At 55.5% G+C, this 21,525-nt stretch overlaps 2 protein-coding genes across 3 annotated transcripts; both read right to left on the reverse strand.

Annotated features, from left to right (window-relative positions):
• Window positions 1-1,900: 1,900 nt before the first annotated feature.
• DPF2 (double PHD fingers 2) lies at window positions 1,901-14,266 on the reverse strand. Of its 2 annotated transcripts, XM_062635466.1 has the most exons (12): window positions 14,147-14,266; window positions 11,902-12,062; window positions 11,708-11,815; window positions 10,030-10,193; window positions 8,284-8,376; window positions 7,713-7,791; window positions 6,888-6,929; window positions 4,948-5,085; window positions 4,615-4,743; window positions 4,422-4,534; window positions 3,552-3,633; window positions 1,901-2,476 (listed from the first exon to the last, which is right to left on the reverse strand). In XM_062635466.1, the coding sequence occupies exons 1-12, from the start codon at window positions 14,176-14,178 to the stop codon at window positions 2,400-2,402; spliced, it is 1,218 nt and encodes a 405-aa protein (XP_062491450.1). In that variant the 5' UTR covers window positions 14,179-14,266; the 3' UTR covers window positions 1,901-2,399. The 2 variants fall into 2 exon arrangements, with proteins under 2 accessions (XP_062491450.1, XP_062491451.1); XM_062635467.1 differs by lacking the exon at window positions 6,888-6,929 and having other exon boundaries at window positions 1,902-2,476.
• Window positions 14,267-16,995: 2,729 nt separating this feature from the next.
• On the reverse strand, window positions 16,996-20,629 carry CDC42EP2 (CDC42 effector protein 2). Its single transcript, XM_062635468.1, has 2 exons — window positions 20,417-20,629; window positions 16,996-17,726 (listed from the first exon to the last, which is right to left on the reverse strand). Exon 2 carries the CDS (start codon window positions 17,672-17,674, stop codon window positions 17,054-17,056), a length of 621 nt encoding a protein of 206 aa, XP_062491452.1. The 5' UTR covers window positions 17,675-17,726; window positions 20,417-20,629; the 3' UTR covers window positions 16,996-17,053.
• Window positions 20,630-21,525: the final 896 nt, after the last annotated feature.

The following is a 21,525-nucleotide window of genomic DNA, read 5'->3' on the forward strand; positions in this document are numbered from 1 at the left end:
TCACCAAACCATGGTTGGACGTCACCGGAACGCTGTTGGATGTCACCAAACCATGGTTGGACGTCACCGGAACGCTGTTGGATGTCACCAAACCATGGTTGGATGTCACTGGGACGCTGTTGGATGTCACCAAACTATGGTTGGACGTCACTGGGACACTGTTGGATGTCACCAAACCATGGTTGGACGTCACCGGAACGCTGTTGGATGTCACCAAACCATGGTTGGACGTCACCGGAACGCTGTTGGATGTCACCAAACCATGGTTGGATGTCACTGGGACGCTGTTGGATGTCACCAAACCATGGTTGGACGTCACTGGGACACTGTTGGATGTCACCAGATCACCTTCAGACATCAGCAAATGCGTTGGTTGTCACCAGGAGCTGCATCACGCACGGGGTGGGGGGAGAGGAGCTGCTGTCGGAGGATTTGAGTTAAATCTGAGCAGATTTAGGGCAATTTCACTCATTTTAAAGACAATTTCAGCCATCTGGGGGCTAGTTGTCTTTTTGGGGCCACTTCAGGGCTATTCTGGTCATTTTGGGCCTATTTCAGGTGCTTTGGGGGCTATTTTACTCAATTTTGGGGCCATTTCAACCATTCCTCATACTATTTCAGTCATTTTAGGGGTTATTTTGGGGCTATTTCAGTAATTTCAGGGACTATTTCAGTCATTTGGTGGCTACTTCAGTCAATTGGGGGGCTACTTTGGTCAATCTAGGGGCTATTTTGCCCATTTTTTAGCTATTTCAGTCAATCCAGGGGCTATTTCAGTCATTTTTAGGTTATTTCAGTCAATTTCGGGGCTATTTTGCTCATTCTGGGGCTATTTCAGCCATTTCTAGGGCTATTTCAGTCATTTTGGGGGGCTATTTTCATCCCTTTGAGCCCCTTTTCCTGCTCCCGGGGCTGGTTCTGGGGGTTCTCTCCCCTACCCCGACTGGCTCCTCTCTGCTGGGGGGTTCCAGGGGGGCTGGAATTGGGGGGTGGGCAGTGGGGGGGGGGGTGGGGGGTGTCGGAGGTAGGTGTTTTTAAGTTGATTCTTACAAAAACCAGGCACATTCAGTCAATGGGACCCTTGGGGGGGGGGGGTGTGGGGTTGGGGGGGGAGGTTTGGGGTGTCCCCACAGTGGTTTGGGGCTGGAAGCGGCTTTTCAACCCCCCCAACCCCCCCCGGCTCAAGCCCCAGAACAAACCCTGTGTGATGGGGGGGGGGTGGGGGGCACCGAACACTCCAGGTCCAGGGGTTCTGCCCCATGGTGGGGGTTGGGGGTCTAAGGCCTCGTCTGGGGGGGGGTGGTGGTGGGAAAAATGAGGGGGAAAGGGGAAAATAAAGCAGGAAACGAAACACTGAGGGCTCCAAAATGGCCAAAAGTGAACAAACCCCACCAAAACCTGAACACAAAACCCTAAAACTGAACACCCCCCCCCAAACTGAACAAAACGCCCCAAATTTAACCAAACCCCCAAGAAGTTTAACCAAGAAACCCCAAAACTGAACAAAAAATCCCCAAACCGAACAAAAAATACCCCCAAACGGAACAAAAAACATAAAATCTAATAAACCCCCCCAAATTTAACAAAAAACCCCAAAACTGAACCGCCCAAAATGTAACAATCCCCTCCAAACTGAACAAAAAAGCCCCAAACCTAAGAAACCCACAAAACCCAAAACCGAACAAAAAGCCCCCAAAATGAACCCACCCCAAATTTGTCAAAAACCTTCCAAAATCCCCCCAAAATTAACCAAATCCCCCCAATTTTAACAAAGCCCCGAAACTGAACAAAATCCCCCCAAATCTTAACCCCCCCCCAAATTTAACAAAAAATAAGCCAAACTGAACAAAAAAACTCAAATTTAACAAAAACCTCAAAATCTAACCAAACCCCCCAAATTTAACAAAAAAAAAAATCCCCAAACTGCACAAAAAAGCCCCAAAATGAACCAAAAAAGCCCAAAACTGCACAAACAGCACCCCCCCCCCCCCCAGCCCTGCATGTGCAGGGACTTGATGTGTCCCTAAGGAAAGGGGGACGGGAAGGGTCTGGAACGCTGTGGGGCAGGGATGGGGCTGGAAAGCCGGGAATGGTGATGGGAAAGGCAGCCCCGTGCCATGTGCAGCAATGGGCTCCATAGGGATGGGGGGATGTCACCATGGGTCGTGTCCCGTGGGGCTGTGAGGGGGGAGATAAAGCCTCGTGGGGGGAAAATCCCATCAATCCCGAGCCCCTTCCCAAGGGATTGAGAGGAATAAATCCAAATGAACCGAAAACTAAAGGGAAGGTTTAAAAAAGGGGGGGAGGGAAAGGGGGGAAATGAAAGAGGAAAAGACCCCAAACCAAGAGGGAATCGCATGGAACGGGGGCACCGGGAAGCGCATCCCGCCGGAGCGGGATCAGGAATTGTTCTGGTTCTGGTAGATGGAGGCTTTTTCCTTCAGCAGATCCAGACACAAGTGGCAGCTCCAGCTCCCTGTGGATAGATGGACCCGAGGGTGAGGTGGGAGCATTCCCATTGGGAAGGAACCCCTCGGGAATGAACCTTCCAACCTTCCTCCTTTAACCTTCCTGGGAAGGTGGCCAGAGGAGGGGTTGATCATTAATCCTGGGGGGATTAATGATCCCTGAGGGATCATCAGGTCTCCTGATGGGAACACTGGCAGGGAATTTCTGCTTGGAAGCCGTGAGTCAGCACAAGACCAAGAGGGGAGGAAGAGAAGGAGGAATGATCCTGCTTGGCTTCACCAGCCCATAAGGAGAGCTTGGGATGGGAGGGGTGGATTTTCCCACCCCAAAATCCATCCTTCCCACCCCAAAATCCATCCTTCCCACCCCCAAAATCCATCCTTCCCACCCCCAAAATCCATCCTCCCCACCCCAAAATCCACTCTTACACCTCCAAAATCCATCCTTCCCACCCAAAATCCACTCTTCCACCTCCAAAATCCATCCTTCCCACCCCAAAATCCATCCTTCCCACCCCAAAATCCATCCTTCCCACCCCAAAATCCATGCTTCCCACCCCAAAATCCATCCTCCCCACCCCAAAATCCATGCTTCCCACCCCCAAAATCCATCCTTCCCACCCCAAAATCCATCCTTCCCACCCCAAAATCCATCCTTCCCACCCCAAAATCCACTCTTCTACCTCCAAAATCCATCCTTCCCACCCCAAAATCCATCCTTCTAAACCCAAAATCCATCCTCCCCACCCCAAAATCCATCCTTCCCACCCCAAAATCCACTCTTCCACCTCCAAAATCCATCCTTCCCACCCCAAAATCCATCCTTCCCACCCCAAAATCCATCTCTCCCATCCCAAAATCCATCCTTCCCATCCCAAAGCTTCCCTCCCTGCTGGAGAAGCTTTCCTCCAGCAGAGCAGAGAACGAATAATGGGAAGAGCTGGAACGCTGAAGCCCATGGCATGGGACAGGTCCCTGGCTCCCCTCCCAGAACCATGGGCAGAAGCAGGTGGGAAACCGGCACTGAATTCCCGGTGGTTTCCCCATTCCAGAATGGGAATTCCATTGGGAAGCGGCACTCACCCTCGGGAGGCTCCGACATGGGGGGGGTCAGGCAGTACATGTGGTACCCGCGGTCGCAGTCGTCGCAGAACAGCAGCTGATCCTGAGCCAAAGCAGGGGAAAAGTGGGAATATTGGGATGATTCCATGTGGCTTCGGATGAGGACAACAGGGAAGGGACAAGGATCCCTTGGGATTGGCAGCGACCCCAGACCTGAAGCCCAAAGATCCTCCAGCAAGACTCTCCCATTGGTTTGGGGGGGGGGGGGGTATTCCCTTTATTTTGGGGGCACTCCCATTGTCCTGGGAGTTATTCCAGCTGTTCCAGGGGGTTATTCCCATTGTCCCTGGGGGTATTCCCTTCGTTTCGGGGGGTACTTCCATTGTCCCAGGAGTTCTTCCTGCTCTTTCAGGGGGTTATTCCCATTGTCCCGGGGGGGGGGGATTATTCCCACTGTCCCAGGTCAGTATTCCCACTGTCCCGGGGGGGGGGGGCATTATTCCCACTGTCCCAGGCCAGTATTCCCATTGTCCCTGGGGATTATTCCTGTTGTCCCTAGGGATTATCCAGACTGTCTTGAGGTTCATTCCCACTGTCCCCAGTTGGTATTCCTGCTATTCCCAGAGGGTTATTCCCCCTATCCCCAGAGGTCATTCTCACTGTCCCAGGTTGGTATTCCCATTATCCCTGGGGGCTCATTCCCACTGTCCCAAAGGGGGTGATTCCCACTCTCCCAGTGGCACTCCTGCTATCCCCAGGGGATTATCCCCACTGTCCCCAGGGTTTAGGCCCCTGTCCCTGCAGGGGGGTTATTCCCACTGTCCCTGCGGGGTCATTCCCACTGTTCCCAAGCTGTATTCCCACTCTCCCGGCGGCATTCCCGGGCCTCACGTCGTTCTCGGAGGTGCCGCAGATGTTGCAGCACTTGCACTCGATGCACTGCCAGCGATAGGTCTTCACGGCTGCCATCATCACCGGCGTGAACTGGAGGCAGGACGGGTGTCCTACGGGAAGGCGACTCGGCGTCAGGAATTCCCAACCTTTCCCAAGCTCCCACCCAGATCCGTGCCCTTTCCAGCCCTACCTGAGCGCCCGCAGTCGGAGCACGACACCAGCTCCTCCGGTTGTCCCGTTTTCTTGTTGATCTTGGAATCTCCCAAGCAGAAATCGCAGTAGTTGTTGGGCAGAGCCAAACCGTCTGGACCTTTTTTAGCTGGGATAAAAAAAAAGTGGGAATACCGGAGTCAGCACAACGGATTTCCACTTGGGACAACGGGAAAACGCTTCGGCACCACCACATCCGAGCGCTTGGGGTGATGCCGATCGGGATGGGGATGCCGCTCGCTCCCAGCGCTGGCACAAGGGATTTGGCAGCTTTCCCTTGGGATTTAGGCAGGGAAGGGGGCGTTTTCCTTACATTTCTGCTCCTCGGATCGCTGGGAGACGGGAGTCGGGGGCTGCGAGTCGTCCTTGTCGTCACCTTCCTCCTCAGCCAGGTGGGAATGAGCGTAGTGGTAGCTCAATCCCGGCCGGTTCTTGTACCGCTTCCCGCAGACTAGGGATAGAACCGGGAAGGAATCAGAGCCAAGCCCGTCAGGGAGCAGCATTCCCATAGATCCCAATTCATCCGGCACCCCCCCCCACACACCACCCCGGTCCTGTCTCCAGGCTTTGAGCATCGGGAGCTGCTCCCGTTCAGCCCCCAAAAAGCACTTGGGAGGTATTAATATCCACCTCGGAATTCCCTAAGGAAAGGGGCTGGGGGTGGAAGCTCCGGATCGGGGCTGGAGAAGCCTCCGCTGCGCATCCCGCTGGATTTAGTGGGTGTTCGGGAGCGAAGCCACACCAGGATCAATCCAAGTGGGAAAACCCTGCTTGGAATGAGGCTCCCTGGGTGCATTTCTCACCCCAAACCCCATCTCCTAAAGCAGATTCCAAGGTGAAGGAAAGGGAAACTTCCATTTTTTGGGAATCCAAGGGAACATCCCAGCTCTGCTCCCTCCTGGATCCACTCAGCTCATCCAAACGTGCCTGGGGAAACCACACCAGGAATTGTGCACATTCCACCCCGTTCCTTGCGGAAGGAGCTTCCTTAGGGAAAGCTCTGAGCATCCATGGACTGGGAAGCGCCTTCCTGGCCAGGGAATAGGCTCCTAAGTTGCCAATACCGGTTTTCCAGGGCTGTTTTGGGAACTGGGATGCTCCAAAACCCAATTCCCAGCCTGGAGAGGCTCAGGCAGGAAGAGCACGGAGCCAGAGCCGGCTTTCCACAGCCGGCACGAGGATGGGATTGGGTTGAAATCCCTCTAGAAAAAGCCAGAGCGGGATTTAGGAGCAGATTTAGCAACAGATTTCCCCGCATCTTTCCATCATGGCATCCGGGAAAACCAGGGAAAAGGTCACTTTGGGATGAGATTCCCCAAGCTTGGAGCTTTTCTGTAACATCCCAACCTTCCTGGATCCACTTCCAGGCCTGTTTGAAGCCTGGAAAAGGGCTCCCAAACTAATGGGAAGCAGCCGGGAATGGGGCTGGAGCCCCATGGAAGCAGCAGCGTTGGATTTTGGGGATCAAATCCCCTTGGGGCAAAGGGATCTGCTGGATACTCGCTGTCTCCAGGGAGAACTCTGCATGGGCAGGTCTGGAATGCCACGGAGGAGGCCAAAAGCAGCCCAGAACCAGCAATTACAACCTTATTACATGGAATTCCAAGGCTCCGGAGCCGAGCAGGGGCACGGCTGGGTCAGGGCCCGGAGCAGCCACCCGGAGCTGGCAGGAGGCGGCTCCTTCCCAACCCCCTGCAGCTTAAAAGTGACTCTTTTCCAACCCCCAAATCCAGGCAGGAATGCGAACACAAACCGGGATCTTTCCAACCTCTCCATGAGAAAAAGGGAGCCGTCGCCACGGCCATTCCCGGCTTTCCAAGCCCCCAATATCCCACATCCCGGAGCCGTTTTGGGAGCTTCTTTTAAGTAGGAACCGGGTGTTATTTTGGGCAAGAGAAGCAGCATTAAAGACGTTGGCGGCTCTTCAAAGGCCGCGGCGCATCCCGGGATCCAGGAGCCGGGATGGCTTTTGTGGATACTCCGTGTTTTCCCTCCCAGCCCCGCAGCAGGAGAGGGATTCATCTTTGTTTTCCCTCTCGTGCCGGCACGCACGCCCGCTCTTCCCTGCTGGAAAAGGGTCAGGAGAGGAGCAGCGAGGTCGGTGGTGGCCTTTGGCTTCCGCTGTGTCCTTCCCTCCCCCTTTCCCCATAGGGTGCAGTGAGGTTGAAAGGGGGGGAGAAATCCCTGATTTTGGAAGGGAATCGTTGGGAATAGGAAAGGCAGGAAGTATAAAAGCAGACAGAGAGTGACTACCTCGGTCGGGAGGTTTCAAGGAATGCTTTTGTTTGTAACTATCTGAAACACAGAAAGAGAGTCGTGAGAACACCCCACACGCACACACGCATCCCAGGCCATGCTTCCAACAGGGGAAAAAAAAAGGCAGGAAAAACACAACTCTTTGGGATCAGGCTTGTGGAAAGGAGGGGTGGGGTGGGGGTGAGGGGAAGAAGGAGGTGGCAGCTCATGCAGGACAGGAGGAAGAAGACAGAAAGGGCATTCCAAAGCCTCACTTGCCCCTTGGGTTTGCTGCTTTCCCTATTAAATTCCTTAGTTTTCCCACCCAGTTCCTCTTGAGGAAGCATTGGGAAGCTCGGGCTCGCAGAGGAATGGGATTGGGAAGCGAATTCCCACCCCTGGAGCTGAGGAGGGATTCGAACCAGAGCGGGAGCGTTGCGTTTCACAGCTACAACCTCGGGAAGTGGCTTTAAGGAGGGATGGGATAATGGGATCTGAGCCGGCTCCAGACTGGGTTGAGGGACACGGATCCCAGTGGGAAGCCAGCGTAGGGGGCGGGGGGGGGCTGCTTCCCACCTTTCCAGGGCTGTTTGCAACACCAGGGGAGGTTTATCCTCATTTTTCCATGCACAGCCCTTCAGTGGGGGTGAGATGCCGGCATTCCCAGTGGGAAAACTCCAGCCATCTCCACCCACCACAGAACGGAGAGTCCGAGGGGTCTAAAAACGCCCTCCCCCCAGGATGTGTCAAATTCCCTGGGTTTTGGGGGTTTCAATCCCAAATCCCAATGGAAACCCCAATGGATTCCCCCCCCAAACAGCACTCCCGGCGTTCCGTACTCACTGTCGCAAGCGTAGGGTTTATCCCGGTCTTCCAAGATCGCCGCATCCAGCTTCTTCCGAGCCCCACTGACGCCTTTGCCCTGAGGTGGGGGGGGGGAAGGAAGAGGGGAAAAAGTGGGAACAAGCCAAATTTGAGGGAAACTTGTGCCCCAAAAAGCTCCTGGATTGAGGACACGGACAAGGCACGATCCGACACTGCCACACAGTGGGAATAGTCGGGAATTGCCGCCGGGTGTGCGTGGAACATGAAGTATCCCTTGGGATCCTCAGTGACTTTGCCCCACTCTGGGAAGGGGCAGGAGCACCAACACCCCCCTAACCAGGTGGATTCCAGGGCGTTGGAAGTGGGTTTTCCATGCCCAACATTCCTTAGTGGCGGAGGGACACGAGTTATCCCAATCCAAGGGGGTTTTTCCCCTTATCCCACCCACAGGCTCGAGCACATCCCAAAGTTTTCCCTCAAAACACGGGCACAGAGGAGCCCTGGGTGGTGTTGGGGCTCCTTTGGCATCGGCAAAGGCTTGGATTCACTGGAATTGCCACCAAAAGGCCGGGATCCAGCCCAAGCCCACCTTGGCCTTCCCCTTCCCTCGTCGCTTCGGCGTATCCTCCTCATAGTCTTCATCATCCAAATCATCCAGGAAATCATCCGGCTCCAGGATCCGCTAGGAAAGAGGAGAGGACATTGCGGATAACCCCTTGGGATTGAGGGGAAAGGGGGGGAAAAGTGGGATCTGGGATACTCCAGCATGGGCCCGGCAGCCAAATCCATTCCAACGCCTGCGGAAGTGATCAGTGGGAAAACCAAAATCCCTTGGGAGCACTGGAATGGGAAAAGTGGGATTTGGTGGTGGTGGCCTCCAGCCTGGCATGATCCGTACCAGGCTGGGCTGGAGCCGCTAAACCAAGCGCTTCCCACCCCATGGATCATGATGGGATTTAAGTCCCACGCGTGGCTTCGAAGGGAAAAGGGGAACTTCTGAATCCCAACGTCCATTAATAACATTCCCTTGGGATTAAATCCCTCTGGGAGGGAACTGCAACAGGAAAAGGGCAAAGCATCAGCGGAATCTGCATCCCTATGGTTTTCAGGACTGGAAATTTCCTTTCCCTTTAATTCTGATGCTGGAATCTCCCTTTCCCTAAATTCTGGGCCCAAAATCCCTCGTTCCTTGAATTTCAGGACCAGAATCCCCCTTTCCCTGAATTTTAGGACCAGAATCTCCGTTTCCCTGAATTCTGTGCCTAGAATTCCCCTTTCCTGAATTTCAGGACCAGAATCCCCCTTTCCCTAGGTTTTTGGACCAAAATCCCCTTTTCCCTGAATTTTCGGAGGAGAATCCCTCTTCCCATGAATTTTGGGAACAGAATCCCCCCTTCCCTAGGTTTTTGGACCAAAATACCCTTTTCCCTGAATTTTCGGACCAGAATGTCTCTATCCCTGAATTTTGGGAACAGAATCCCTCAATTTTCAGGACCAGAATCCCCCTTTCCCTGGATTTTGGGACCAAAATCCCCTTTTCCCTGAATTTTCAGAACAAAATCCCTCTCCCCCTGAATTTTGGGAACAGAATCCCTCAATTTTCAGGACCAGAATCCCCCTTTCCCTGGATTTTGAGACCAAAATCCCCTTTTCCCTGAATTTTCGGACTAGAATCCCCAGGAATTCTGGGAACAGAATCCCCCTTTCCCTGGATTTTTGGACCAAAATCCCCTTTTCCCTGAATTTTCGGAGGAGAATCCCTCTTCCCATGAATTTTGGAAGCAGAATCCCCCTTTCCCTGGATTTTTGGACCAAAATCCCCTTTTCCCTGAATTTTCAGAACAGAATCCCTCTCCCCCTGAATTTTGGGAACGGAATCCCTCAATTTTCGGACCAGAATCCCCCTTTCCCTGGATTTTGGGACCAAAATCCCCTTTACCCTGAATTTTCAGAACAGAATCCCTCTTCCCATGAATTCTGGGAATGGAATCCCTCAATTTTCGGACCAAAATCCCCCTTTCCCTAGATTTTTGGACCAAAATCCCCTTTTCCCTGAATTTTCGGAACAGAATCCCTCTCCCCCTGATTTTTGGGAACAGAATCCTCAATTTTCAGGACCAGAATTCCCCTTTCCCTGGATTTTGGGACCAAAATCCCCTTTTCCCTGAATTTTCGGACCAGAATCCCTCTTTCCCCTGAATTTTGGGAACAGAACCCTCAATTTTCGGACCAGAATCCCCCTTTCCCTGAACTTTGGGCCCAGAATCCCCGTTCCCTGCCCCCTGCCCCCCCCCCCCCCCAATCCCATCCCATTCCCAGCGCCGGGAAGCGGCACCTTCCGTGCGCGGCTGTTGGTGACCGGGAACTCGCCCAGGCTGTCGTCATCCAGGCGCGGGTCCGGGAGGCTCCGCTTCTCCAGCGGCTCGGTGCGGAGCAGCGCTTCCAGGCTGCTGCCATCCTGGGCCAGGAGCCCGTCCTTCTTCAGGCTCTGCTCCGTGTCTGCAGGGAAAGCCGGGATCAGCCGGAATCCGGTGAGATACCACGGAGAACACCCCCCCTATCTCCCAGCCCCAGCAGCGCTCAAAGGGCAGGTTGGATGGGGCTCGGAGCAAGCTGCTCTATGGAAGGTGGCCTTGCCCATGGTGGTTGGAGCTGGATGAGCTTTAAAGGTTCCAGCCAAGCCAAATCATTCCAGGCTTCCATGATCCACCTTAAAACTGCTCCAGATGGAAACCATTGATCAAGGCTATGACTAAGAGAAGATCCCGCTCCAGCTGGGCTCCATCAGGAGTTCAGGAGGTGATGGGATCCAACCTGAACCTCACAACCCAACAGGAGAACGTCCCTATTCCCAATGTTGCGCCCATTATCCATGGCTACGCTTGGATCCAGCCCCACCTCAGCTCCATTAGGAGTTTAGGAAGTGATGGGATCCAACCTGAGCCTTAAAACCCAATGGAGGGGTCTCCATCACCCTTTGGCCTCTGTGTCCAGCCCCTCCAGCTTGATGCCACCTCGATTCCCCCTTTGTGGGCATCATCCAGGAGCCAAGGGATCCAAAGCCCATGAGGAATCATTCAGCTGCTCCTGGTGAGACCTTTGGTGGTCGTTCCTTGAGGAACCCAAAACCCAACAGCCCTTCATGGGCTCTACCATCAGGAATGAAGAGGAACCGCCACAAGAGGACCATGGAGATGAGGGACATGAGGAACCACAAGAGGAACATAAGGAACCACAGAGGAACATGGAGGTGAGGAATGTGAGGAATGACCACAAGAGGAACCTGGAAGTGAGGTCTGTGAGGAACCACAAGAAGAACATCAGGAACCATAGAGGACCATGGAGGTGAGGGACACGAGGAACCACCACAAGAGGACCATGGAGATGAGGAACCACCACAAGAGGAACATAAGGAACCACAAAGGAATGGGGAGGTGAGGAATGTGAGGAACCATCACAAAAGGAACATGAGGAACCACAAAGGAACGGGGAGGTGAGGGACATGAGGAACCACCACAAGAGGAACGTAAGGAACCATAGAGGACCATGGAGGTGAGGAATGTGAGGAACCACCACAAGAGGAACATAAGGAACCAGAGGACCATGGAGGTGAGGGACGTGAGGAACCACCACAAGAGGCCCATGGAGGTGAGGGACACGAGGAACCACCACAAGAGGCCCATAGAGGTGAGGGACACGAGGAACCACCACAAGAGGAACACAAGGAACCACAGAGGCCCATGGAGGTGAGGGACATGAAGAACCACCACAAGAGGCCCATGGAGGTGAGAAACACGAGGAACCACCACAAGAGGCCCATGGAGGTGAGGAACACAGGGAACCACCACAAGAGGCCCATGGAGGTGAGGGACATGAGGAACCACCACAAGAGGCCCATGGAGGTGAGGGACACGAGGAACCACCACAAGAGGCCCATGGAGGTGAGGAACACGAGGAACCCACGGAGATGAGGCCCATGGGGAAGCAGAGGCCCGGGCTGGCGCGGGAGGTACCTGGTTTGATGGAGGGGAAGGAGAGACGCGGGTCCTCCGGCGGGTGAGCGCGGCGTTTCTTCCTCCAGCGCCGCGCGGGGTAGGAGTAGAGCTGCCCGGCGGCTAAACCTGGAACCCAAACCCCGAACCCGGCCCGTTGTGAGTCCACGATCCGAGGCCACGACATTCCCATTCCCAGCCCCGCTCCCACGTACCGGGCCCACGGTGCCGTTTCTCCATCCAGATGTAGCAGTTGCTCTGGGCCACGCCGGTTTGGGAGTCGAGGAAGGGGAGGCGGACGCTGCGCTCGGCGCAGAGCCGCGCGTTGTAGTTGTGGCACTGCTCCATGGCATCGCGGTAGTACTGCTCCCCCAGCCTGCAGGACACGGCACGGAGAGCTCAGTCCCAACCCCATTCCTGACCCCATTCCCGACCCCATTCCCAGCCCTGGGATGTGTCTGCGCCTGCCCAAACCCACCCTAAAGGAAGCGCAATGGGAATGGTTTGGGTTGGAAGGGGGCTTAAAGCTCATTCAGGGATACCTTCCACTGGAGCAGGATGCTCCAAGCCCCATCCAAGCTGGGCCTGGAGCACTGCTGGGAATGGGGCAGCTCCTCCATTCACCCCATGCCAGTGTCCCACAACCCTCCCAATGAAGCTCTTCCTCCCAAGATCCCATCTGACTCCTTCCCTCTTCCACATGGGAGCTGTTTCTCCTCATCCCATCCCTGAATCCCTTGTCCAAAGCCACTCTCCAGGTTCCTTGCACCCCTTTAGGACACCCCACACCCTCCCCCCATTCCCAAACATACACGGGGAAATTCCCACTCTTATGGGAATAAATACATCCCATGGGATACGTAGGATGCTCCCACGGGGATATATGGGGATGAACCTCCTCTCTTGGCCTCTATAGGACCCTCTCATAGAGATTAAAGGGATAATACCCCCCTCCCAATAGGATACTTTACTGGAATGTATAGGGATAACCCTTTCCTTGACCTCTATAGGACTCTTCCACAGGGATATAAAGGGATAATTCCCCCCCATGGCCTCTATAGGACCCTTCCATAGGGATATAAAGGGATAATTCCCCCCCATGGCCTCTATAGGACCCTTCCATAGGGATATAAAGGGATAATTCCCCCCCATGGCCTGTATAGGACCTTTCCACAGGGATAAAGGGATAATTCCCCCCCATGGCCGCTATAGGCCCCTTCCATAGGGATATAAAGGGATAATTCCCCCCCATGGCCTCTATAGGCCCCTTCATAGGGATATAAAGGGATAATTCCGCCCCATGGCCTCTATAGGCCCCTTCTATAAAGGGACAATTCCCCCCCATGTCCTCTACAGGACCCTTCCACCAAGATATAATGGGACAATTCCCCCCACCATGTCCTGTATTGGACCTTTCCACAGGGATAAAGGGATAATGCCCCCCCTCCCCATGGCCTGCATAGACCCCTTCCATAGGGATATAAAGGGATAATTCCCCTCCATGGCCTCTATAGGCCCCTTCCATAGGAATATAAAGGGATAATTCCTCCCCATGGCCTCTATAGGCCCCTTCCATAGGGATAAAGGGATAATTCCCCCCAACCTTGGCTTCTATAGGCCCCTTTATAGGGATATAAAGGGATAATTCCGCCCCATGGCCTGTATAGGACCATTCCACAGGGATAATGGGATAACTCCCCCCCCCATGGCCTCTATAGGCCCCTTCCATAGGGATATAAAGGGACAATTCCCCCCCATGTCCTCTACAGGACCCTTCCACCAAGATATAATGGGACAATTCCCCCCACCATGGCCTGTATAGGACCTTTCCACAGGGATAAAGAGATAATTCCCCCCCCCATGGCCTCTATAGGCCCCTTCCATAGGGATATAAAGGGACAATTCCCCCCCCCATGGCCTCTATAGGCCCCTTCCATAGGAATATAAAGGCATAATTCCCCCCCATGTCCTCTACAGGACCCTTCCACCAAGATATAATGGGACAATTCCCCCCACCATGGCCTGTATAGGACCTTTCCACAGGGATAAAGGGATAATTCCCCCCCATGGCCTCTATAGGCCCCTTCCATAGGAATATAAAGGGATAATTCCCCCCCATGGCCTCTATAGGCCCCTTCCACCGGGATACAAAGGGACAATCCCCCCCTTACCTCCACAGCACACCCCTCCCCGGCCATACCCCCCCCTCACGGCCCCATTTTGAGGTCTCCCCTCACGGCCCCCCATGTTTTACCTCAGCAAAGTTCACCCCGAACAATGACCGCTCCCCCCCCCCCCGCACCCCCCCAACCCCGCCGCGCACTTGGTCCCGCCCGCGGCACATGCAGGGTGCAGGGGGGGGGGAGCCCCGTTTCCAGCGCTGGACCGAACCATTCCCAGCCGGGGGGGGGGGGGGGGGGGGGGGGACGGGACACGACACCCGTCGGGCGCCGCACTCACAGCTTGACCACATTCTGTACCACCGCCGCCATCTTGCCTCCGCCGCCAGGGCCCGGCGCCGCCCAGCGCGCATGCGCGGCGGGCGGCCGAGGGGAGGCGGGGAGGGAGCGGGTGGCGCGTGCGCGGCGGGAGGGGGATGGCGGGAAATTGAGGGAGGGGAAGTGGCGGGAAATGGGAGGGGGAGTGGCGGGAAATGGGGGTGACGGGAAATGGGTGGGGGAGGTGGAAAATGAGGGGGAGTGGCGGGAAATGAGGGGGGCGTGTAGCGGGAAATGGGGGGGTGTGGCGGGAAACGGGGGGGGAAGTGACGGGAAATGGGGGTGACGGGAAATAGGTGGGGGAGGCGGAAAATGAGGGGGGGTGGCGGGAAATAGGGGGGAGTGGCGGGAAATGAGGGGGCGTGTAGCGGGAAATGGGGGGGTGTGGCGGGAAACGGGGGGAAGTGGCGGGAAATGGGGGTGACGGGAAATGGGTGGGGGAAGCGGAAAATGAGGGGGGATGGCGGGAAATACAGGGGAGTGGCGGGAAATGGGGGGGTGTGGCGGGAAATGGGGGTGACGGGAAATGGGTGGGGGAAGCGGAAAATGAGGGGGGATGGCGGGAAATAGGGGGGAGTGGCGGGAAATGGGGGGGTGTGGCAGGAAACGGGGGGAAGTGGTGGGAAATGGGGGTGACGGGAAATGGGTGGGGGAAGCGGAAAATGAGGGGGGATGGCGGGAAATAGGGGGGAGTGGCGGGAAATGAGGGGGGCGTGGCAGGAAATGGGGGGGAAGTGGTGGGAAATGGGGGTGATGGGAAATGGGTGGGGGAGGCGGAAAATGGGGGGGTGGCGGGAAATGGGGGGAGAGTGGCGGGAAATAGGGGGGAGCGGTGGGAAATGGGGGTGTGGCGGGAAATGGGGAGTGGCGGGAAATGGTGGGGAGGCAGGAAATGGGGGGGGCGGGAAATGGGCGGGGAGTGGCAGGAAATGGGCGGGAAATTAAGGGGAAAATCCGGAGGGAATGGGGAGGGGAAGAGGATGAAGGTGAACGGAGGAAGGAGGAGGAGGATGAAGGTGAAGAGGAGGATGAAGGATGCTGGGAAGAGGATGAGGATGGAATGAGGGATGGATGAAGGCGGGGTTGGGGGGTCCTCAATGTCAAATCTCCACCCCTCCCCATAGAGGTTCCCCGTGGGAACCCATCCTTATCCCTACAAATCCATGTGGAAACCCCAAGTTTTGGGGTCTTTTCCTTTCCCATCAAACTGGAATTACCCTGAGATCCCAAACCTCATCCCATGGGATGCAGCCCCGGGAACAGGGGGGATTCCTGTGGGGTTTTCCTGCTCACTCCCACTTCCCAAGGTCATTTTTCCCTGTTTGCTGGGAAATTGGGGGTTATTTCACCCGGGGTTATCCAAGCGCTCCCAGTGTCCCCATTGCTCCCAGTGTCCTCATACCCCAACACCCCCCAGTGCTCACATTCCCCATTCCCAATCAGTGAGTCCCCCATTGACTGAGCCACGGCATTCCCAATCCCGTTCCCACTTCCTGGAACCATGATGGGATAAAGCAGGAATTAACGGGTTAAGCAAAGGGGGTGGGAGGAGCCAGGGGCAGGAGAATCCACAGGGATTTTATTGCTAATAATTAAAGATTAATTCCAGAAATGGAGTTTTGTGTAGCTCAAATGAAGAATTACACCTGGAAAAAGGGGGGAAAAACCGGGATTGGGATAATTTGGTATCATTTGGTATCAACCAGAGCCAAGGAGGGGGAGCAGGGAAGTGCCAAATCCATGCCCCAAATCCAGCATCTTGGAGCAAACCTGGGGTGAAAAAAGGGGATTTGGGGCTGTTACCTGCATGGGATTATCTCAGAATTCCCAATCCAGGCAGCAACTTTCAGGATTGCTGCTGGGAATCATTAGGAAGTTGGGCCAAAGGGGAACATCCCCATCCCAATCTAGGGTGAAATCCACGAGATTTGGTGTTGTCCAACCACACGAAGACATTGGAATACCAAAACTCCTACAAAACACTCGGAAAAACACCCAGAATCATCCAATCCCAGGGTTTTTCCCTTCAAATTGGTTGATAAACCAACTGGGAGGAAAGAGGGGATTTGGGAATGCTGCTGGATCTCCCAGTGGAGCTTGGATTGGGTGAGAACAGAGCTGGAAGAGCCTCAAATGAAACTGAAGCTCCACCCAGTGCCTAGACCCGGCTTAATGGAAGGTTGGAATTCGGGTGGAATTCCAGGTTTTGGGATGTTGCCACCCAAAAGTGGCCAAAATTCCCAGAAAGGGTGGAAAATGATGGGAGTTTAGTGCTGGAGTCCAGGAGATGAGGCCACGCTTGCTCCATAGCCAGAATTACAGCGGTTCCATGCAGATTATCCCATAAAAGCAGCAGAGTTTGGAATTCCGAAGCCTCTCACCTCTCATCCCTCCATCCAACGGGGATGAATGGCGCCGGTGAGGATGGATCCCACTTCCCAGCATGGGAATGGGGCCTGGTGGTCACTCCTTGGTTGGGTTTCTTTTTGCCTTCCAATTCCACCCCCAAAACTCCAACCATGGCTCTTATTCCCAGAATTCATCCCAAGAGGGATTTTCGCTTCCGGTGAAGCCACCTTTGCCATGGAAACGTTGGGATTTGGGTGATGTTCCAAGGGTGCCGCCACCACCACCTCCAGGACTTAGGTGCTTGGTTGAACTTCACCATGGCCAAGCTCCAACCATGGCCTCTCTTCAAGCACAAATCCCCCCCCAGTCCCACCCCCAACGAGTGTCAACGACGCCGTGTCCATGCTCTGGAGGTGGAGAATCCATAGGGATCGTTGAGGAGCCAACTTCACCCCAAAGAACAACCACCCCCCCCCCCGTCCAATCAACCATTGCCCAACATCTACCCCCATGGGTGCCTTCACGTCAAGCTCTCCTGCAGGCCTGAAGCTGGTGGAGATCCACAGCCCCCCTCTGCTTGGTGCTTCTCCATCACCTGCAGGACATCCTCCAGGATGGATGGTCCCAAATCCACGTGGAGGGAGAGGAGGGATCCCGCGTGCGACAGGAAGGGCTCCGCGCTGCCGGCCTCCTCCTCGTGGCGGAAGCCGTTGGCTGGGATGGTGCCCATTGTCTCCTCCTCTTCCTCATCCCTCTTCCCGAGCTCCTCCAGGTGGAGCCGAGGGGGTTTGGGAGGCGCTGGTGCCGACGGGAGGGTGATGGCCTGAGGACCACCGATGGTGGGCAAGGAGATGGCGTTCTTCAAGAGCGGGGATGGCATTCCCGGTGCTTCGTGCCCGGATACGGTGGAGGTCCTGGAGAAGGAGAAGCTGGGCTGGGAACGGGGCAGGAGATGGAGCTTGCCCTGGAGGAAGGAGATGTCCCCAAAGGTGTCCCCTTGGCCAGCGCTGCCGATGTGGATCGTGTGCCGGAAGTCACCCAAGGGGGGGCTGATCATATCCGAGGAGAGGATATCCCGGAGCTTCTCCTTCTTCCCCTTCCTGCTGCCCCTCTTGAGGTAGATGGGGGCCTTGGTGGACATCTCAATGGCTTCCAGAGCAATTCCAGTGTTGGCTCCGGGCCCGGTGGCTTCCCTGCATGAAACAATGGGAAAAAGAAGGAAAACTCAGTGGATTCCAACCCCTCGGATGGGGATCTTCCGGGAAACTCATTCCAGATGTTCCCCAGCTCCGAGGTGATCAATAAGGAAATCACCCGAAGAATGGAATCCAGGAATTGCCCCCAGTGGGAAACCGGCTGGAAATCCCAAAGGATTTATGGGTTGATGAGGAATTGTTGGGGCTGTGGAGCAGGAGGTGGTGGGGAAGCGGTATTCCAAGCCTCAGCTTGAAGGAGGTTTGGACGCTTGGATTCCTTCTCCTCTTGGCCACGCAGCATCCAACCCCACCCGGCAATGAGCTACAGCACAGATCCATCGGGATGGAGGTGGGAGGGGGAAGGAAGTTGGAGTTTTTCCCTGGATTTAGTCATATTCCCTCAACTCTTGTCAATTCCCACCTCAGTTCCAGGCTCATTCTTCAGCTGGGGGGGGGGGGGGGGGGGAAGGGGGGGAAAAGGTTTTTTTTGGGGGGGGATAACAATGATGCGTCCGACTCGGAGCCGTGCCAGTGGGACAGGAAAAGGGATGGAAACAGGTTTGGGAAGCAGCAGCAAAGGGGAAGCTGTTTGGAATGCTGCTGGAAGCGCTGCCAGCTCATCCCGAGCCTCCCCCCTGGAATCCATCCTTCCAACTGGCCCAAAGGGATGGAAAACCCCACATTCCCCTTCCACCACGTGGAAGCGGGATCATCCTGGCTGTGCTGCTCCCTTCATTCCCTCTTCCAACCCGCCCCTCCCAATTCCCTCTTGGCGCTGAGGAAACCGTTCCCATCACAAGCAGAGACCTACGCTACAGCCGGAGCCGTTCCCGGTGGGATGACAGCAGAGCTGAGGGGATGGAGCTGGAGAGGTGGGAAATCCCTCAATGGGCTCCAAAGGAAGCACCAGCATCGGGAATGCGGCTCCAGGGAGGAACAACAGCACCGGGAGCCCGTTCCCGGCGGCTCCGGCCGGGACTGAAGTGCTGACAGTGCAGAATCCAGCGGTGTTAATCCCGGATGGATTAACGCCGGCGGCGCGGTGATGCCGCTGGCGTGAAATCCAGGCGCCGGGAAAGACACCGGGAGGTGGGGCAGGGTGGGAAGATGATGGTGGAGATGTTGGGAATCTGGATTGGGAATGCTGCTGGGTGCGTGGCTACAAGTGCCCCCAAGGAGGGGGGGAAGCATGGGAAGCTGTGGGAAAGCACCAAAATCCCTGACCCCCCCCCCCCCCCAAAAAAACAAGCGGATTTGTAGGAAGAATCCCCTTTAGTCACTTGGAAGTGGTTTAGGTTTCCAGGATTTGGGATGATGCTGATGGGGATGGGCATTGGGAAGCGACGTTCCCCTGGGCACTGACCTGGAATCGCTCTCCCTCATCCCAGTTTCTTCCTCCTCTTCCCAGTCTGGGCTCCAGCTGGTCAACCAGAGCCCCACTGGGCTGGGAGGGCGCTGGGAATATCTGGGAATGTGGGAAGCGTCCCTCGTCCCACAAAAAAAAACACCTTGGAAAAGGCCATTTCCCTCCAGTAGGCCCCAAAGGCATTGGGAATAGCCTGGTTTGGACCAGAAAATCCCTTTTTCCAGCATTTCCCAGGGCTGACAACCAAGCAGATCCATGGGGAACATGGGAGCGTTACCACTTCCTGGCCAAACAGGTGGAAAACGGGATGGAAAAGGAACAATGCTCCAAGAAACCCCTGGAGAACTCATGGATGGGTGTTTCTGGCTGCTTCCTGCCCCACTGGATGCATCCCCAGGGATTTAAGGCTTTATCCCACCACATTCCACCTCCATGTGCTGGGATGAATCCCATTGGCTTTTTATGGAGCCTCGCTGAATCCCAAGAAACTGGGGGGGGGGGTGGGTGAAGAGAGAAAGGTGGGAATGATGTTTCCACATGGGATAAGAAGTGGGAAGCACCTCTGGAGGAGATCCAAGGACTCCAACTCCATCCATGCCCCACATTTGGCTTCTCCACAGGAAGAAATGGGCTCAAAGCGCCGGATCCCGCAGCGCTCCAGTGGGATACCCACCCCCCCCCAGCCCCCATTTGCCTTTTTTCCTTCCTTATGGAGTAAAATTCCACCCTTTTCCACCCATTTCCATCACTTCCAGCATCAGCAGGTGCCATTTGAGTCGTTCTCCAGCAATTTTGGCCTTTAAAACTCTGCTTCCCAACCAAATTCCAGGTTTTCCCCCCATTTCCAACTATTTGGGCTTCACTATGAGAAAATCCAGGGATTTTTTTTTCACCCAATTCCAAAAATTTCACCTCTAGAATATGGAAGTTTATTTCCTTCCCACTCCATTCCAGCCATTTCTGCCTCACTCTGGGAAAACCAAGTGGGAAACAAACCCAGTTCCTTCCATTTTTCCTCCTTTTTGGGCCTTCTTGAGGAAAATTTGCTCCTGGGAAGAGGTTTTGCTCTTGCATTCCCCCTGGAAAAAGGGATATTCCCATGGGAAGCGAAAACACACCCCCTTTCCTATGGGCTCGGCGAGGTGGGGTGTGGAAAAGGGCCTTGTTGGGATGTGGATGATGGATATTCTGGAGCACTGGGAAAAAAGCCTGGTGTGGATGCAGGTGTGGAGGGACTGGACCAGAGTCATCCCAGTTAACAGAAAAGCTGGAATCAACCCCAGGGAATCCCAGTGGGATCCCGGGGCTGTCCCTGTCCTACCTGGAGCAGCCGGCACCGGATTGGGATGAGGGATGGGCTGGTGCGGACACAGCAGCACAGTCAGGATTGGGTCTTCCAGGATCAGACAAACACCAAGATCCGGGATCTTTGCCAATAAGGAAAAGCCTGGGATGAGGAAACGCTGGGACACGGCTGGAAAACGCGGCCGAACCCTTCCCGTGCCTCAGTTCCCCCCCCCCGCGGTGACCAACGGAAGGGGGGAAAACGCACCCAAACCCAACTTAAATCCCGGGAAAACAACTTAAATCCCGGGAAAACAGCTCCGAGCCCCACCCGCTGCCAGGGGGGGAGCGCCGGGAATTCCCGGGAAGGGAGGGCGGTGCCGGAATTCGGGTGGGATCAGGGCACAGGTCGCTTCTCTTTCCTTGGAATAAGGGTGGGAGCCCGCTCCGGCTGCCCCAGCAGCAACTTGAGCCCTGGGTTTAAAGGATCGTCATCCATGAATCCAGGGAAAAGCCTCCCTGGATAAAGCCCGGAGCAGGATCCGGCCCTGGCTATTCCGGGGATCCTATTTTGGGGATCCATCGGCTAATCTGATCCGGGAGCAGCTGGTGGCGGCAGGGAGGGGGGATCCGGGGCTGTTCCCTTGGGAAAAGGAGGGAATCCCCCCCCCCCCCCGTGAACTGAGGGATCCGGGATGCGACAGGGACACAAAAACACCCCGAATCATGGAAAAGAACCACCCCCCCCCCCCCTCGCTTCATCCTCAGCATCCCAATGCAGGGCCCGGATTCGGAAGCTGAGAAGAGACCTCCCCCCCCCCCCCCAAATGTTCCGCTGTCTCCATCCCCTTCCCCAGCCCCACATTCCATGGGGAATGGTGGTTGGGATCTCACCGGAAAAACACCCTCGGAGCCTCCCGGCGTCTTCCTGCGGAGCCGGAGCCGAGCGCGGCCGTTCCGATCCGATGCTCCCAGCGCCGGCGCAGCCCCAACGCCCCACCCCGGGGGCCTCCGCTTTTCCTTCCTGCTCCCTTCTCCTTCCCAAAACATGGAATTGCCGCCGTTGGCTTCTCACCGGGATGAAGAGCCGGGTGGGTTTATCCCTGTTATCTTTCCATTTCCCAGCTCCGGGATGAAGCGCTTGGA

Source organism: Pezoporus occidentalis, unplaced genomic scaffold, assembly GCF_034315485.1.
Source record: "Pezoporus occidentalis ecotype Australia unplaced genomic scaffold, CSIRO_AGI_Poc_V1 ctg454, whole genome shotgun sequence".
NCBI classification, from domain to species: domain Eukaryota; kingdom Metazoa; phylum Chordata; class Aves; order Psittaciformes; family Psittacidae; genus Pezoporus; species Pezoporus occidentalis.

Coding starts and splice junctions, on each gene's coding strand:
- CDC42EP2 (XM_062635468.1), bottom strand. CDS start 17,674: ATGTCCACCAAGGCCCCCATCTACCTCAAGAGGGGCAGCAGGAAGGGG.
- DPF2 (XM_062635466.1), bottom strand. CDS start 14,178: ATGGCGGCGGTGGTACAGAATGTGGTCAAGCT. Junction 12,063..14,146: donor GTACAGAATGTGGTCAAGCT/GTGAGTGCGGCG, acceptor CGTGTCCTGCAG/GCTGGGGGAGCAGTACTACC. Junction 5,086..6,887: donor CTTGAAACCTCCCGACCGAG/GTAGTCACTCTC, acceptor TTCTATCCCTAG/TCTGCGGGAAGCGGTACAAG.